The 19,857-nt window shown below is 38.4% G+C and overlaps 1 protein-coding gene across 3 annotated transcripts in view; it reads right to left on the bottom strand.

Annotated features, from left to right (window-relative positions):
* Positions 1 to 19,857, bottom strand: part of CEP170B (centrosomal protein 170B) — a 107,649-nt gene that overhangs the window by 51,912 nt on the left and 35,880 nt on the right. For all 3 annotated transcript variants that reach the window (XM_074291034.1, XM_074291032.1, XM_074291033.1), the window contains 2 exons: positions 10,422 to 10,511; positions 6,218 to 6,298 (listed from right to left, as the gene is read on the bottom strand). In XM_074291034.1, coding sequence (XP_074147135.1) covers positions 6,218 to 6,298; positions 10,422 to 10,511 — 171 coding nt within the window. The remainder of the gene's footprint in view (positions 1 to 6,217; positions 6,299 to 10,421; positions 10,512 to 19,857) is intronic.

Raw genomic sequence — 19,857 nt, forward strand, 5'->3', positions numbered from 1 at the left:
CTTGACTCCATGGAGCACAGTTTCCTGGGTTAGCTGGACTCAGTGGAATTGTAGGTCACTTTGAACCCTAAATCTCTGATCTTTGAGATTTCATCCTGCTAGGCCCTAGACGCAGAGTCTTATTTCTATAGCCACTGCTTTCTCAGTCAATGACTGACCAAAGCAAGACTGAGACTGAGAAGAGGTGAAGGGAAGGAACTTAGTTCAATGGGGATGGTTCCCAAGCATTTTTATATCACTCTAGCCCCCATCACCCATGCTGATATTTTTCCCTTCTCTTCTCACTTTCTGGACCTAGAAGTTTATCTATACAGGTAGTACTTAATAGTTCCCAACCTATATCATAATCATGAGTTCTCCTTCTTCCAGACTATAAGCAATGCAAAGACTAATTCTACTTTTTCTCCCTTCCCACAGAATCAGACTCTCAGATTTAGAAGGGACTTTACAAGTCCATTAGTTTACACCACTCCTAAAAAAAATGAAATGTTTAATAAGTTTCTAGTGTGTTCTAGGCATCTCAGGACAAAGCTACCTCAAGGAGCTTATGTTCTATAGGAGGAGGCAATATATGCAAAAACATATGAAATAATATGAAAAAATAGGAAATTTTTTTGGACGGGCAAAAATAGAGAATCAGAAAAAGCTTCTCACAGGACGGAGTACCTTGGGTGAGTGCTAAATGAAACAAAAGGCTTTAAGAGGAATAATTGAGAAGGGAGAACATTTAAGGCATGGGCAATCTCCTCCCCAAATCTTCAACAAGTAGTGACCCATGCTACACTTGAAAATTTCCAGAGGCAGAGGAGGCTCACCTCCTCAGGCAGCCATTCTACTTACGGACAGTTACAATCAAGAATTTTTCCTTTACATCAAACTCAAATTGTCTTCTCTGAATTTTCTGCTTTTTTCCTAGCTCCAGGCTTTACTTCTTGGAGCCAAAAAGTACAAAACTAATTCCTCCTCCTTCATCACACCCCTTCAGATACTGAAAGGCACTTAAACACTCCCAGTTCCTTCAATAGATATTTATAATGCATATTCTCTAGTCTCCTCAAAATTCAGAACAGTGTCCTTTAGACATGATAAAAATTGGTAAAACCCTTCCTAAAACATAGTACTCAGAACTGAACATCCTACTCCAACAACTTTAAAGGACACTTTTCTCATGCTATCTATTATGCCTATTTTATAGAATTAAGGAAAGACTTGTCTTTCTTAGATAGTATGTCATATCATTGACTCATTTGCTTTCCATTTATAAGATCTTACCATAAATTTGCCTAAATATTCTTCCCTCATTCTGTACCTGTAAAGTTGATTGGTTGATTGTTTGAACCCAAGTGAAAGACTTTATATTTATTCTAATTACATTTCATCTTCCTCTACCAAATCCTCCTGTGAAACTTCACCATAGCATGAAGGTGATAGTAGGCCCTTAGGGGCTATGCTAGCAGGATTTATGTTCTGTGATATTCTAACCAGACTGAAAAGATTTTGAATATAGTCTCAGCAAAAAAGTTTACCTTTTATTCAAGAACCCCTGAAGAAGCTCCTCACAAGGAAGTTAGCTTCTGATTAATAAATTATTTGACAATGGCAATTCATGACAAAAAGAAAAATACAAAATACAAATAATATTTATATAGAGTTTACTATGTGCCGGGTACTCCAATGCTTTATAATTTATTATCTAATTTCTTCATCACAACAACCTTGGGAAGTAGATACTATTATTATTCCCATTTTACAGATGAAGAAATTGAGACAAAATGGAGATCAACTGACTTGCTCAGGCCCTCAGTTTTATATAGACCCCTTCTGCAGAGGTAATAATAAAAAAAAAAGGCAGAAGATCCTAAGAACCCCAGGTTTTAGACTGCTTATAAAAATAACTGTTGGTCCTCTAAACGTGAGATTTTTATCCAAATACCAATAGATTGACATATGATCAGAAAACTCAAATTACCTCAACATCCATAGTCTCAAAAACAAAACAAAAGTCAGAAGGAAATTTCAGCTACAAGGAATAAAAAGTCAGAAGGAAATTTCAGCCACAAGGAATGATGACTAACAGGTTTTCCTTGAAAAAGAAAACAAAATAATTGACCGAATCGGTTCTGCTGTCTGCCCAAAGTCAAGAATCACAGCCCCCTGGAACATTTGGTCAGTTTGTTCTATTGTGTTTGTAATGAATACAAACAAAAAGACCGCCACTAAAGATAGCTGAAGCTGATATGATAGCATCTGGTTTAGTGGCTGAAGAGGTACAGAAAATCTTTAAACAATCTGACACACTTCTTCACATCAAGTTTGCAGATATTTTGATATTCATGATTTCAACGTGGCAGGAAATACAAGGAAGAAATGTGAACAGTATGTTGGAAAACATGGTTCAGATTTGAGAATGGAGAGGTCAAAAATTTATAGATGATCTAAAAAAGGATTAGAAAGTTCTGGATATAGTAAGCAACAAAGATCAGCACCCCTCCCGCCCCAAAAAAACGAAACCTGTGATCTTATGCTACCATTTATTCATAAGAATTATTCCAATCTATGATCATCTATGGGAATCATGTCAGATCACTGACTAACTAAAACAAAAATCAAAGTCAACAACAAATTACAAGGAGAAAGATGAGGAAATGCTGAATATAAATGTGACAATTTCAACATGACCTATTCAAAACAAGCCACTGATGCTGGAAAAAAATGCTAAATGAAAAATGGCAAAGGTGTCACCTTTAATCATCACTATTATCTGGAAAAGTTTTCAATAATGTGAAGCAATCTTCAAAAATAAGCAGACCTACAGAACCTAGACACCACTTCATCTCCTTGCACAGCAGAGTGATGTGGCAGTCAAGGACACCAACAGGTTAAAATATTAAATTCATTTGCAACATAGTACAAAAAAATTAATGAAAAAAAAACAAACACAAAAATACATGGAAAGGTTTTGGGCACTCTCAACTCATAAAATGAAGAGAAATGGAAGCTTGGTCTGAAACATAACTGATGCCCCATGAGCTTGCTTAGCTGAAATCAGCAGAATACAAAGATAGCAAGGAAACCAATTTGCCAATGTTTCTAATTATCTATTTTCATCATGAATGACAGAGGAAACGCTACATTTGGACTCTGAAATTTCAGTCCCTGATATGTCATCTTGGGAAGTTGAAATGACATTTGAGGACAAAGTCTGAAACAATGGCCGGGCCACAGCAAGTACAAACCAAGAGAATGTGTGTTCATGCTAACACAATTTTGAAAGCATGGAAGAAGCATTTTATAGACAGAGTAGGAAGGAGAAGATAACCAAAAAATGGTGGCACAGGAATAGGCCAAATAGTATTATTGGCCCATGATTTTATTATCCCAAAAATGTGATTGAGAAAATATCAATAACTATCAACCCTTTTCTCATTTTGATCAAAGAAGATTAAAAAAATATAAGAATGAAATTAGGAAGACTGTTTTGTCCTAAAGATCATGTGTTCATTGACTAAAAGGTGCAAAGAACACAAGATTCCATTGTCTTTATTAATTGCTGATTGCCAAAAAACATTTGACTAGGTAATGTAAAACATCACATTAAAAATTCTCCTCCAACTAAGATCAGAATATGTTAGGGGAAAAACATTAATTCTGGAGTTAGAAGTCCAGGATTCAAATTTCACCTCTAGTATTTACTATCTGGTATAACTCTGAGCTTCACAACCTCCCTGGGCTTCAGTTTCCTTACATCTAAAATGAGGGAGTTGGACTAGACGGCCTCAATAGTCCCTTTCACTTCAGGATCTTTAATCAAACAAAATTTCTTGTTTGATAAATACCATCACAAAGGTGTCTCTGTTTCATGACCCCAGATTGCATTTGAAAGATTGAGTAGTTCTGGAAGGCAATCCCAAAATGCTCTATGGCTCTATGGATTTAACCCCAATTTTTTAACTCAAATTTTTGTTTCTAGAAATGCTGCATGGCTACAAATCTTCAAAAATCTCATCTCTGAACAATCAAAGCTACTAGGGCCTCAGATGGCAATGGAGAAACACATGATTAGTTCAAGTAGGATTCTGCATATTTCCAATGGTGACTACATGCAAGTAGTTTGTGTTTGTTTTTGAGGCAACTGGGGTTAAGTGATTTGCCCAGGGTCACACAACTAGGAAGTGTTTAAGTGTCTGCGCTCAGGTCCTTCTGAATTCAGGGCCAGAGTGCTATCCACTGCACCATCTGGCTGCCCCAACCAACCGAGGAAATGTAATTGGTAATTTCAAAAAGTCTCCCAGGGAACATACCATGACCTTGTTTTCAGGGAGCTCATAGCCTGAGAGTAGGGAGGTGGCAGAGATGTGAATCAAAGGATAGCTCATTTATTGCATAATGTTCAGTTGCCAAGAAAAACTTAAAAGGTTAAAATATGGGCCAAATCTAATAATGTGAAATGCTTTCTTCAGAAGATCTATGGTCCTCATACCCCCAGGTATATCGATCCCACGAGGTGTGCTGGCCAGGTCATGAGAACAAGGGATAGCCCAAGAACTACAAAGGTGAGTAAGCAGACTTAAAGGAAGTCTTCTAAGCATGTTAATCTTTTCTGCAGAATAGATGGATGGAAGCAGCAACCCCTGTGAAGAGGGGACCTGACACCTGGCCACTATCAAGACTAGTTACCAAATAACTTCCACTTTTAGGGCTGTTAAACCAATGTCATTATGGCAGTAAGGCACCCTGAGAGTAAGACAAGAGGAGGCATGTACCAGGCAGCTCACATCACCACCAACACCTCAATCTCTCCCTTCCCTGGAACTCTGATGATCCTCCCCTGGGTTCAAATGCCTTGAGAACTGCAGGGTCCTCCAGATTGCTAACCTTGCTGTCAGCCACAGCTACCATTTGTTATTGTTGCTGTTCAGTAATTCAGTCATGTCCAACTCTTCATGAGCATGCTAGATTCTTCTATCCTCTACTGTTTCTCAAATTTGTTCACTGTTTCCATGAAACTATTTATCCATCTCATCCTTTGCTTCCCCTTTTCCCTTTACCGTCAATCTTTCCCACAGCTATCATAAAGGGGAGTCATGCTTATATAGATCAAACCCATCCTCCTCCCCCCCAATCCACCATCCCCAACTACTGACCAGCTGCCACTATGGGAGGAGAAAGTCTGAGGGCATTAGAAGTCTTTCTATCTGCCCCATACTAATCCTCCCAAATCCTTCTCATTGCTATTATCCTTACTTCTAGCCTGACTTGCCTTTCTTTGTGTACATCCATTGATTCACATGGTGTTTTACATATCATAATACTTAATAAGTGCTTTTTTATTCATCCATTCATTCAACAACTATGAGACAATACTGACAAAATTCACAAAAGGATGAGGAACATGGGTTGGTTGTGATCTGCACTTGCTGGGGAGACTACATTGAGGACCTTAGATCTATAGAGGAAAACGTTTAACTTTATTAAATTTGAGCTGTTTCACATCTCCAACTCTCTACTCCCCCCATTCCCAGGTTTTAGTCTGCTCCTCTTCTACTAATCTCCCAGATGATGAAGGCAAGACCTGAATCTCCTCCCCAGCCTCTCCCACATCATGTCTCTCCCACAGAGTAACTACCAAGCACAAGGCTGAGTGAGAATCAACAAATTGTTAATATGTTCACTATTTATGTAAATAAAGTGATACAGTAAGGACATTGAGAGAAAGGATGGAGGAAAAAAAAAATCAAGTTGTGATCCCAATGCAGACAAAATACTACTCCTCCTAAAAGATAGAAAAGTAGTTAGATAGCAGCTTCACAAGGCCTTCCTAACTTTCCACTTATCAACCACAGTTTCTAGCCCCAGGGCTGTATACACTAAGCCACATACTTTCCTCACCTTGTCCCTCTTGGGACCAATAGTCAAGGAAAGATGTTTATTTAGATGTCAGGAGCCCAGAAATAGGTCTTCTCTCTTGGAGACTGAGTGGTCTGTGTAGAGATGAACACATGACCTTGGCCTAATTATCACTTCCCTCTATTTGAATGAGCTATAAGCACACCATCATACTGCTACATCAGTGGATGTCACCTGACAGACTTCCAAGTGCAACTCTGCAGAACCAGAAAAAGTCTGGCTCTCAGGGAAATGAGAGAGAGGAGGAAACAGAGGGGATGGGAAAAATAGGGAAACCCCAGGAAGACCCAAACCACACCAAAAAAAGGATATCGTAGCCAAAGCGGATAACGTCGTTGAGTTTCAGAGTGACATATTTCTGGTCAGGAATGCGCACATCATTCACAAATGTCTGTGTGGAGAAAGCAGATATATGATTAAACTTTTACACCATAAAGAATTATCCTGGGTAGGTTCAATTGTAGGCAGATAATGCCTACCATGCTGAACTCTCTTTCCACCTCTGTCCCCTTATCATTCCTAATTTCCTGGAATAAAAACATGTCAAAGTTGGTTGGCAAGCACACAGCAAACAGGAGAAATTGTGTGAATAATGACCGGCATTCTTCAGCAACTAAAGGTTTACAAAGTGCTTTTTTTCTTAATAGTCCTTAAAAGACAGCACAAACTATAAGGGGCCCCATTTAAATGATGAAAAAAACTAAAGCCCAAAGACAAAAAGTGATTTGTGATTTGTCCAAGGATACACAGATTTTAAATATGTCAATCAGAATTCAAACCCAGGTCTTTGCTAACTCCAATTCAGATTGGCCCCAGAATTCTTTTGGAAAATTCCACATAAAGAACTGTTGCCAAAAATTTATACAGTAACACTCTAGGATCTCCAGAAACCTTGGGCTATGAGCCACAGTGAAAATTTCCCAGTCTGAAAACTATTCTTTCTAAGCAACAAGCCTTTTAAAATTATTTTAAATACTCAGAATGAAAAACTTTCAAAAATATACCTCACATGTCCCTGACAACCTTAAAGAAAGGTCACTGGACAATGTTTAATTTTTTCCTTATTGACATGAGGTCATCAATAAAAATATAAAACAACTATTATCTTTGAAATGTCACTTCCTCTCTCTGAGCCTCAGGGTCTCCATATATAAAAATGGTGACAAGGGACTATTATGAGGAAGGGCACTTAGTAAAAGCACTAAAAAATAAGAGCTCAGAAAAGGACACAGTGATGCTTTCCGAGGTGACTGAGATTTGTTCCTGCTTGTCCCTGCACCAAATGGCCTCAGACAGATGGATTGTCTCTCTTTGGGGGGAAAAATGATAACTCATTTATGAATTTATATCTCAAACAGGCAGGAAGTGCCATGGCTACTCAGGGGTTAGATTTTACTAGCTATCAGCATGGAAGCTTTGATCTTCTCTGTTTCCAACCCATCCAGTTTGCCCTTCCTTGGATACCCGAGTGGCCCGCTCCCATTTTGCAGTCTAACTTTTGATGCCTAACTCAGCTTAGACACCATTTCAGCTTAGTCTACTGAAACTAAGAGCTCCTAAACTCAAGGGATATACCAGGCTCGGCCTCCTCAGTAGTAGAAATTATAGGCATAAATTTATAGGCATATAATTATAGGTAATATTTTATCCTCCTTCATAAAATTCACATATATTTAGCTCTTCAAACTCATTTAACTACCCAGCAAGTTGAATATAAATGTTAATACCCTCCCTTTTAAAGATGAAGTACAGGGAAAAGAAAATTGGCTTTAGAGTTTAAGAACCTGGATTCAAGTTGCAATTCTCTAACTACCTGTATGATACTGGACAAGTCAATCTGTAAACTTATCTGTAAAATAAGTGGTTTGGTCTAGATTTGTTTTCTTAACATTCAGATCATTGTTTTTCAGTAGACTTGGTTTCCTTCAAAATCCTAAGTATTTTATTTTATACATTTAAAAGCATTTTTTGTGAGAAAGGAGTCCACCCATAGACTTTACCAGGCTGTGAGAGATGTTTATAACACACAAAAAGGTTAAAAATTCTTGGACTAGATAAACCATAAAGGAAGCAGTCTTCTAACTTTGAACTTATATACAATACAATTAAGCTATTCAAGCTTTAAAAGTCACTGTGCCACTTAGCTTCCCATCTCTGGCTCATTTTATAGATTAGGAAATTGAGGCAAGAGTTATGTGACTTGCCCAGAGTTCCACAGCTAGTGTCTGAAGTCAGGTCTTCCTATTTCCAGACCCAGTATTCAATCCACTGTACCACTTGCTACCCTGGCTAGGGGATATGTATTTGTTCATGATCTTTAGAAAAGAAACTGGGATGGTAAAAAGATGGAGGCTGTTAAGGACAAATGTGAAGTTTTCATTCACATTTAAGTGTTAAGGGGCAGGTCGATTCTCCAAAAAGCCCCCACAGCTGTGAATCATAATAACCCTGAAAGAATTGCAAATCAGCCTTTACTGACACAGGTGTTGCTTGTGGACTGGGAATGAAATAAATTGGAGGGAAGAGGGAAGAGGAGAGAAGTCAGAGAATGCAACTGTCTCTCAGTCTCTTTGTATCATTATCATCCTCTCATGTGAAGAGATCTATCCTGCTGGTCTGAGTTGGATCTCCGCAGCCACTGGCAGGTGGCTCCCGTAACAGGGGGCAAGAGACTTTGACATTTATTTATTTTTATTTAAGGTTCAAGAAAAGCACTAAAAAGGCAAGGCTTTGACATTTATTGAAATATAATTGTGTGCAAGTCACTTTCTTTTTCCTCTGCCTCAGTTTCCTCATCTCTAAAATGAGGATAGTATTTGAAGAGGTTCACCTCTTTCATATAACAGCCCTCTCAATATTTGAAGGCAGCTATCAAATTCTTCCTGAATCTTATTGCCATCATGTTAAACACACCCAGTTTCTTGAACCAATCCTTATATACAATGGACTCAAATATGCAAATTATGCATACATTTTGAAAATAAAAAGCTTAAAAAAAAAAAAAAGAAAAAGAAAGAAATACAATGGACTCAAGACCCTTTTTTATCTTGGTTGCTTTGATACTCTCCAGTTTATCAATGTCTTTCTTAAACAATGACACCCAGAAGTGAGCATGGTAGACCAGGTGAGGTCTCAGGAGGGCAGAATACAATGGGAGTATGAACTCCCTCAGTAAATTTAGCAAGCTATAGTATCCTTAGTGCAGGCTCCAAATGCCATTTTGGTGGTCTCACGCAGACTCATGTTGGGCTTGCAAGGTCACTAAAAAAACCAGATTTTTTTCAAAACAGTTCCTGTCTATCTTCTATTTGCAAAAAGAGTTTCTTTTTTTTTTTTGTACCCAAATGCAAGATTTTTATTTTTATTCCTATTGAATTTCATTTTATTAGATCTAGTTCAGAGATTTAACCATGTGGTCTAATCCTTTTGAATACAGACTTCTTGTCATCTATTCTGGTTAGTTATTCCTTCCAGGTTAGTGTCATGTGCAAATCTAATTCACTTTCATTCAAGTCACTGATAAAAATGTTAGGGAGAGTCTGAGAGGGACACAGGTCCAGAAAACTCCCAAGCAAGGGAAGGAAAAAGGGGTCACTTATTTATAATCCACCTTTTCATTCTCCCCATTTCAATCTCATCTATAGACAAAAGTTCTTAAATCTAGCCCACATAATTCCTGCTTCAGATTAAATACTTTTCCTCTGCTACCTGCAGAATGTGGAACACCCTTCTCCCATCTCAACTCAAAGGGAATCACAGGTCACTCCTCAAACCCATGTAGTCCCAGAGCTTTCTCTAGCAGTAAAGTGCTTAGTACAATGTCTGGCACACAATAAGTACTTAATACTTATTCCTTTGTTTCCCCTCAATCTAGACTGAAGACCATCCAGTTCCCTAACTCTCTTTTCCAAAGGATCTCACCTCCCTAACCTCTTTCTATTGACTGATTCCTTGGCTTAATGATATGCCCTCAAGAAATTCCCCCTTTACCTTTTTGTTAAAGTGGACTTTTATTACAACTCCACTCCAATGGAGGTCTCTAATAGAATTCTTAACTGAATTCTTTATATTGACAAAAATTATCATAACCCTACAGTTACAGTATCCAACCAAAAAGCCAACTTATAATATCACCTCTGAGGTGATATTTCCCCTATAAAAGACCTGCTCATACTGTAGACACCTCCCCAACCCTTTCCTTGGTAAAAACCTTATAGATTGAACCTGAAACTTAGCAACATAATAAAATCTTTGCCTCTTAATTTTAAAAAGAAAGAAAGGAGGGAGGGAGGGAGGAAGGAAGAAGGGAAGAAGGGAGAGAAGAAGGGAGGGAGGGGAAGAGAGGAAAAGAATAAGCCCATTTTCTTCATAGAATTAGTCTCACCTGAAGATGGAACTATTTGGGAAAATATCCCTTCCCCCCATCCTCAGCAATAGGGTAACAAGGGCCTGGAGGAAAAGGAAGCAAAACAGACTTCAGTCCTCAGGGAAGGTGGAGCCAAATGCCAACTCACCCCATTTAAGCTGCCAAGATCCTTCACCCAGTGTTCATCCTTGTCCTGGTTATAGTTGATGACTGCATGCTGCTTGTCCACACTTCGAGACTGAGGAAGAAGGGAGGGAAACAGAGAGTCAGACCCATTTATTCCCCCAAAACAGACCCTTCCCATTCTGTCTCCCAACTTTCCTGAAACGATTGAGTAGCCCTGATTTTCTGTTCTGAAAATTGCTCTTCTCAATACATGACACCAAAAACCCTGCAGCATTCTTTCTCCATAATCTCTAAAAATGGTGCTAAAGTGTCAATATGACCAAGAATTCCTCAACTTATACAGGAAGAAACTGAGGTCCAGAAGGAACAAGTGATTTACTCAACATCACAAAGCAATCTGGTAGAAGAAACAGAACTAGAACCCATCTGTTCTACCTCTAGATCGGAACTCTTTTCACAGATATTTAGGTGTTTTCTCCCCCCAATCACTCATGTAATTTCACTGGCATGAACTTCCCGAGAGGAAACTCCAACTCCATGAGGGGACACGGCTGGTGATACAGTGGAGCTCAAGAGTGCTGAGCTTGGATTTAGGAAGATGCCAGCCTCAGACACTATCTGTGTAACCCTGGCCAATTCTCTTAACTTATCTCAGCCTCAGTTTCCTTACCTGTAAAATAGGAATGATAATCCCATCTACCTCAGAAGGTTGTTGCAAGGATCAAATGAGTTAATATTTGGAAAACACCGTGCAAACTTTAAAATGCTCCATAAATGCTGGCTACTATTAGGAATTTGGATCATCAACTGCTCAGCAATGCAGGATCTTGGACATTTGCCTAGGACTCTAAAAGAAGAATTGATTTCCCCAAGTCCCCCACAGGACTTGAACTCAAGCCAAACTGATTGCAAAACTGGCTCTATCAGCTACACCACAGATAGCTGTGTAGCAGTATAAATTGAGGCCACACCAATATCTGCTTGAAGCCTCCCAAAGCTCTGTCCCTCTGCCTGCTTAACCTCATAGAGTTTCCAGGAGGTCTATGCCTCAGGGGTAGCTGGGTGATGTTTGCCCTATAAATTCCCATAGAAGATAAAATGCTACTCCACAGATAGCTGTGTAGCAGTATAAATTGAGGCCACACCAATATCTGCTTGAAGCCTCCCAAAGCTCTGTCCCTCTGCCTGCTTAACCTCATAGAGTTTCCAGGAGGTCTATGCCTCAGGGGTAGCTGGGTGGTGTTTGCCCTATAAATTCCCATAGAAGATAAAATGCTACTCCTGCTAAGGGAGATTTTATAATCTGTAGCAGAAACCTTGCTCCCAATCTGGCTATGCTCAAAACCATCTATTTCCGAGCATTTCCCCCTTACCCTAAGTCAGACTCAATTCAAAATACTTTTCCAGGATGATTGCACAGAGGGATCTTAAACCAAGGCCGAGTGAGGAACCTCCAAGTTTGAGCTAAGGGAAAGCATTTCGGAACCAGCTCCATCATCAACCCTGACAACACCCTTTATGCTGGCCAGCCAGCCATGGCTATTGTCCACCATCCTTTCCCATCTCCAGACCTCTCTAATTTGGGTATCAGCCTAGAGGACCTCTTCTTCCCTACAGAAAGCATTACTTCACTTGTTCTTCATAACCCATAGCCTCTAGTCCTCTCAACATCCTGGCAACCAACCTTTGGCTGTGTCCCTAGGGTGACTGAAATCCTTCCTTCTGAATATGTAGGTTCAAAATTGGTGACAAGATCAAAAGAGAACAGGAGTATCACCTTCCCCATCCTGGAGACCTGGTTTCTCCCTGGAATTTGTGCAGTTTCTCTACTATATCCCTAGTCACCCTCTTTAGCATCAGGTATAACTTCTTTCAGAACCCCAAAATAATAGGTCAGGGCTCCTCGTTCCTCACTACCATTTCCAGATCATCCATCCATTTGCCACCATTATTCAGCCTTCTTTTCCTCTGAAGTTCACTCCTATGGATCATCCTATTCAGATCTTAGTTGGGAGGTTCGTTTAGATACCCAAGCCATTCTTCCTCATATCTCAATAAGATTAGCTTATATTTATATAACTACTTAAGGTTAAAAAAAACTCTTTACATACACAATCTCAATCTCCTCTACTCCTTTTCCCCTTGTCCTATCACTACTCAGGGCTTGCTAAGTGCTAGTAATGGTTACCTCCACCAACCTATCTCCTCTGCTCCTAGTCTATAGCTTTTGAAGGCTGTTAGAGAAAGTCACATGACCTTGCTGAGGCTTGGTCCACTATAGACTGATATTCATTGTCTAATCTCAACTAGGTCTTCACTGCTGCCCTATAATCTTCATTGTTCAATGACTGATTCTCTATTACACTCTTCCTAGTGGTGACTATTCCAAATTTCTTCTCTAGCTTTCTACATTTCCCCTTCCTTCTTCGAATAAAGTCTCAATTCCTATTTTACTGAGAAAGTAGAGGCTACAATTTTCAACAGACTTGTTATGGAAAATGCCATCTGCATTCAATCATAGAACTATATAGACTGTATGAGGCTCGAAGTATAGTATTTTCACTTTTTGTGATTGTTGTTAGTTTGTTTTTTCTTTTTCATGGCTTTTTCCCCTTTTGTTCATTTTTTTTTTTTGTACAACATGACAAATATGGAAATATGTTTAGAAGAACTACACATGTTTAATCTATATTGGATTACTTGCTGTATAGAAGAGGGAGAAAGGGAGAAAAATTTGGAACAAGGTTTTGCAAGAGTGAATGTCTTTGCATGTGTTTTGAAAAATAAAAAGCTACTTTTCAACAGTGAGGTGACTCAGGTCAATAGCAATGGTCTTGTGATGAAGAGAGCCATCTGGACCTAGAGAGAGAATTATGGAGACTGAATGTAAGTCACAACATAGTAGTTTCCCTTTTTGTTGTTATTGTTTGTTTGCATTTTGTTTTCTTTCTCATTTTTTTCCCTTTTTGATCTGATTTTTCTTATGCAGCAAGATAATTGTTGAAATATGTGCAGAAGAATCACATGTTTAACATATGTTGGATTACTTGCCATCTCTGAGAGGGAGTGAGAGAGGGAGGAAAAAAAAATTGGAACATAAGGTTTTGCAAGGGTGAATGTTGAAAGCTATTCATGCATGTGTTTTGAAAATTAAAAAAAGTTTTATATTAAAAAAAAAAGAAAAGAAAGAAAATAAAAGACTTTATCATATTACTTGCTGTCTTAGGGAGGTAAGGGAAGGAGGGAGAAAAATTAGTACACAAAGTCTTACAAAAATGAATGCTGAAAACTATATGCATATGGAAAAATACAATACTACTGACATTTTTTTTTTTTAAAGAAAAGAAAGTAGAGACTAGGTGGCTTGGTAGATAGTGTTGGACTTGGAGTCAGGATGGTGAATTTGAATCTTGCTTCAGATACTTACTAGTTGTGTGATCCTAGGCAAGTCACTGCCAGCCTCAGTTTCCTCTTCTGTAAAATAGGGATAATAATAAAACTGTGCTTCTCAAAATTATTGTAAGGATCAACTTGCATGTGTGTATGTAAATATATTATTCAGATACATGTCTATGTATATATATTATAGATATATACATAGGTATATGTATGTGTATTTAGATGTAAAGCACTTTGCAAATTTTAAAGCCCTTTGTAAATGTCAGCTATTTTGATGAGGAGACTGATGTCCTTCCTCTTCTCTATTTAGGCACCAAAATGTAGTGTGCTTTATAAAGCCCCCAAGTTGAGGTGATAAAACATACGTTGCTTTCTAGAGCCCCCAAACCGGGGATATTAAAATATACTGTCCAGATTAGCTCTCTGGAGGACCTCAGGACCAACCCAAGTCCTTGGTCTCAGTGGAGGAGTGATGAAGGCAAGAGACTCACGAGGATGGTCAAAGATGGAGTCCTTAAAACACTTTCCCCTCTTATTTTTAGGTTATTTTTATACTTCGGAACATTATCACTCAATTTTTCCACATTTGCTCTACTTATCAGAAAAAGAATGATCCTTCTTGCCAATCCAACTTATATTCTTGTATTCCCCTCAGTCTCCCAAGAAAAGTCTGTCCCTTTGGAGATAAGAAAGTGACTATTAGAGCTCTTCTTTTCTATGCCCATACCATAAACACAACCCAGTCACCACTATCCTCAAAAATTTTATTTGACTCCCTTCAACTTTATCCCCTCAAGATATCCTCATATTTCTTCTCTTGTCTACAGCCTAACTCTTAGGACAAAGCCAGATGAGATTATATTTCATCATATCCTATTCATTTCTCAATCTCTTGAAATTTTTGCTTCCAACTCCACTTCTTGACTGAAATCATTCTATCCAAGGTCGGTGATGATTCCCAAATTAGTCCTTCTCCTTCCTGATCTTTCTTAACTTTTTAACACTGTTGAACAGCCCTTCCACCTAGATGTTCTCTCTTCCCTTGGTTTTTGTAACATTTTTTTCCTGGCTCTCTTCCTATCTGACTGCTCTCTCTCTTTGTTGAATCATCATCTGTCTCCCATTCTACTAACTGTTAAATGTTCCCCAACCTTCTGTCCTAGGCTCCTTTTTCATCTCCTCAGTTTCCAAGGTCTAATTATTATCTATGCAGTTGACTCAAAAATATTTCTAACTAGCCCTAATCTCTATCTAAATTCCAGTCTCACATCACCTGCTGTACATGTCCAATTACATAGATGTTTATAGGAACACCATTCTCTAAAACAGAATTCATTTTCTTCATATGATTTGAAATTGCATAAGTTCCATTAAGAAACCAAGTCTCTAAAATGGAAAAAGGGATACTCCTGCTTTTTAATTTCCTTTCCTTTCAATTAACCCTCCTCCAAATTTTCCCAATTCTGTTTGGGGAACAACCATCTTTAACCCAAATTTCCAACATTGGGCTTGTAACTTTGATTTCTTCTTCTATTCTTCCTCTTCTCCCATTCCCACTTCTCAATATCCAATCAATGGCGATGTTTTGTCGAATCTATCTCTTTCAGCAACATAGTACCATGGGAAAAACACTGACTGTGGCAAAAGATCCAGATTCAGTTCTGGGTTCTGTCACTTATTACACATATGATCTTTGATAGGTCACCCTCTCTGGGATTCAGTTTCACTATCTATAAAATAAGATAGTTGGACTAATTGGCCTTTAAGATCTCTTTTAAGTCTAAGATTGTCACGACATATTGGTTCCCTTCACTCCATTTACATGGTCTATTTGAGGCCAGACTTAGTCCAGGTTCTCATCACATGTTCCTTGCAACAATTTCCCTAATTGGACTCCCAGTTTCAGCCTCTTCTCCAACTATCCTCCAAAGACCTACCAAAATCATCTTCCTAAAGTACAACTAAGATGATACCAGTGACCTTGTTCAACCTTTGGTCACTCCTTGGTCCATTAGAATTGATCATCGTATAATCTTGCTGTTGCCATGTACAATGATCTCCTGGTTCTGCTCATTTCACTTAGTATCAGTTCAGGCCTCTCTGAAATCATCTCGATGATCATTTCTTATAGAACAATAATATTCCATAACATTCATATAAATAGGTGCTATTATTGTGTCTATTTCATAATTGAGGAAACTGAATTAAGCAGATTGAATGACTTGTCCAGGATCACATAGTTAGTGTCTGATGCTGGATTTGAACTCAGGGCCTGCTCCCAGTGGTTTTATACACTGCTCCACCTACCTGCTGGGAAGGCAAGTAGAAGCAGAGGCTATACTGTGATTTCATTAAGAGGAAGAAATCTCAGTGAAAAAATTCCTATTACCAACTCAGATTAGCAACTGCTTCACACCCTCAGAGAAAAAGGGGTATTAAGGTCAAACAGCTAGTGATTTTTCTGACTGAAGCAGGCCCTCTTTCTGTATCTGCTATTATGTTTTGCATCATGGCAAGACATCTTGTTTTTCAGACCAGACCTGTGGTTTCATCAGTATAGGAGGCTTCAGTACATATCAGTGACTGCTCTGCAAGATTAATAGGTGCTCCTAGCAAATTGAATTCAATAAAAATCACATTAGTTTACTTGGTTGCCATGTCAGCACTGTTGACTCATATTGGGCTATTCACTCAAGGTCTTTATTATATAAACTGTCTTCTCCAACCCCGTTTGGGTTTCCTCACCCAGGTAACAGGTAAAACTAAACAATGGTTACCCTCTTAAAGGTAGGACTGTTTGAATTTTAAAAAGCTCGCTGGCTTGTTGGTTCTAGCCACCCTCTTCTAATTCTGTTTGTTTTGACTGGTCATCAAAGGAATCTGCCTTCCCAAAAAAGGCTAGTTACAAGAAGGAGCCCAGAAACTTGCTAATAAGCTCTACTTAAAGGCCCATCCAGGACTCGGCACAGATAAAAATAAAAACAATTCTGTTGTTGTTGTAATTTTTCCCACAAGAGCACAGATTCACTGCCTCAGAGGTCACCTGATCTGGACCCTCATATTTTTGCATCAGAAAATTGAAATCCAGAGAGTTTAAAAATTTGTTTAAAGTCACAAAGGTAGAAATAGTCAGGATATGAACCAGATCCTCTGATTCCAAATCTCCTGCTCTTTTTCTCATTGCATTTGTTTTTTTTGTTTTTCAGCCATCTCTCTTTGTGGCCCATCTTGGAGTTTTTAGGACAAAAATATTAGAGTGGTTTGACATTCCCTTCTCCAGATCATTTTACAGATGAGGAAACTGAGGCATAGTTAAAATGACTTGCTCAGGGTTACATAGGTAGTTTAGTAAATGTCTAAGGCCAGATGTGAACTCACATTTTCCTGATTCTAGGTTCAGCTATCTGCTATATGAATATTTGTATATATACGTATGTACATTTGCACTCAGCCAGCCAACCATATTGGATGGAGCTCAACATCAGGAAGAATTTATGTCTGATAGGAAAGGTTGGGAAGGACTGGTTATGAAGGGCTATAATGCAAAGAGAGAATTTTATATTTGACTCTGAAATTAATAGGGGGCCACTGAGTTTACTGAATGGGAAAAAATGGAGGAACAGGGTCAGACCTGTGGCTACAAGGTCTCAGAGGTGGGTGGGGATCTTTCAGCAGAACCTGAATAAGCTTTACTGAGTATGCTGAGAGAGGTAGAGTAGAGTGAGAATAATAGGGAAGGCAAGGTAGGGGGTGGGTATATGTTTGAACCAGAGACCTACAAGCTCCCTTCCAGCTCTGAAATGCAATGGTTCTATGATACTGCATAGAATGTCTATATAAAGAAGCCTCTAAAACCCTAAACTCTAAAATAGCAAGATTGCTCCTACAATAGGGACATATCCATTTTATCCAGATTTTACAAAATAAATGTGGTTATTTATTACATATATATGTAGTTTGTTTCCATCCTTCCTGAAATATGGCACCCATTTATTTTAAATGAAAATGGGCAACTATAGCTTAAGCCAGGGGGCAAACATCTAACATACACACTCATGGTTGGTGAAAGGTAGCTGGCACAGGATATGTGGTTCTGAGCTTGTAACAGGAAGACCTAAGTTCAAGTTCAGGTTCACTAGTGATTCTGGGCAGATTGTTTGCATCTGTAAAATGGGGATAATAACAACATCTACCTTGAAGGGTTGATGTAAGGATTGAATGAGGTATCTGTAAAGAACTTAGCACAATGCCTGACACATAGTAAGTGAATGAATATTAGCTATTATTATTGTTGAATGATCTACCCCTGAGGATACTAACAATCCTTACAAGGTCACTGTTCACAGACTCATAGAATATGAGTGCTAAGGAGTCCCCTGTGGACCATCAGATCCAGCCTTCCTCCTTCTTCCTCCAGGGTTAATTAAGACCCAGAAAGGGGGAGTGCCTTAATAACATCATAAAGGAAGTAAATGGCAGAACCCAGATCTCCTGACTTCTTGGTCCAAGCTCAATTCTGTTCAATTCTGAATTTATGCTTCTGAGGTTCTTATTATTCCAAAAACAATAAATAACCCTTGAAGATCCACCCACCCAGCCAATTCCAATAGACTTGTGATGGAGAGAGCCATCTGTATCCAGAAAGAGGACTGGGGATACTGAATGTGGATCACAAGACACTATTTTCACCTTTTTTGTTGATATTTACTTGCTTTTTTTCTCTCATTTTTTTTTTTCCTTTTTGAGCTGATTTTTCTTATGCATCATGTGGAAATATGTTTAGAAAAATTGCACATCTTTAACATATATTGGATTATTTGCTGTCTAAGGGAGGAGGAGGGGTAAGGAAAGGGGAAAAATTTGGAACACAAGCAAGGGTGAAAGTTAAAAACTATCTTTGCATGTATTTTGGAAAGCTATATATATATATATATATATATATATATATATATATATATATATATATATATTTTTTTTTTTTTTTTTAAGAAATTTTAAAAAAAGAAAAGAAAATCTACCTGCACTATTTGAAATTTCTAAGTCTTCAATCACAGTGTGATTAGTGAGTTCACATGACCCATTCCCGATAAGCAAAGCCGCTTATCATACCACAGTATAAAGAGCCACATTGTATATTCCAGCAAACATTCATGCCATGGGCACAATTTAGTAAAAGAATCTGCATGCACATCTTGTTACTGATTGTAACCCATTTGTACTCTACAGCTGGTGAGCTTTAGGGTAAGCAAGTCCAAAATTTCAAGAATATAGGCAGCTGCAAGATGTGAAGAGTGTTGAACTTGTACTAGTCAGATCATCTAGGGACAAATTCTGACTCTTCCATTTCATACTACTAAACCACTGGCAAATCATTTTCTTCACAAGCTTCAACTTCATCTATATAATGGGGATAATAATACTTCTACTATTATTTCTTTGAACTTTCAAGAAAAGCATTTTATAAACTTTAAAGTGCTATATATAAATGGGAATTATATTATGGGATTCAATGTTGGAAAGGATCATCCAAGTTCAACCTATTTTTATAGATGAAAACCCTGTGGCTTGTAAAGCTAAGAGATGTGCCAAAGAGCAGAGTTAGAATTCAAACTGGTCCTCAGAATGCAAATTCAAGGCTTTCTACTCCACTACAATCAGGGACCCATAAGAGTGCCAAGCAGGAGATAAAAGGATGTGGTAAACTCAGAGCCCAGTTCTCTCCCACAAAATTAGAACATGTAGTTCAGATACCCTGAGTTTTCCATACACATTATGAACATATTTGGAAATTCTGCTATAAATTCATCTTCTCCCAGAAGCCCTCCTTGAGCATAATTAGCACCAATCCTCTGAATCTTTATTATCACTTAGGCTTCCATTTTTTTATTTGTATGATACACTGAATTCCTTGTCTGTTTCTAACGTAGGTAATATAAGCTCCTTGAGGTCAGGAGTGGGATCGTTCTCCTTCCAATTTCCCAAAGAGCTTCCCAATGAGCTCCCAAGGACAAGCAGATTCAAGGATCGATTCCCCTCTTTTTTTTTTTTTTTCTATATCG

Source organism: Sminthopsis crassicaudata, chromosome 2, assembly GCF_048593235.1.
Source record: "Sminthopsis crassicaudata isolate SCR6 chromosome 2, ASM4859323v1, whole genome shotgun sequence".
In the NCBI taxonomy this organism is placed as follows: domain Eukaryota; kingdom Metazoa; phylum Chordata; class Mammalia; order Dasyuromorphia; family Dasyuridae; genus Sminthopsis; species Sminthopsis crassicaudata.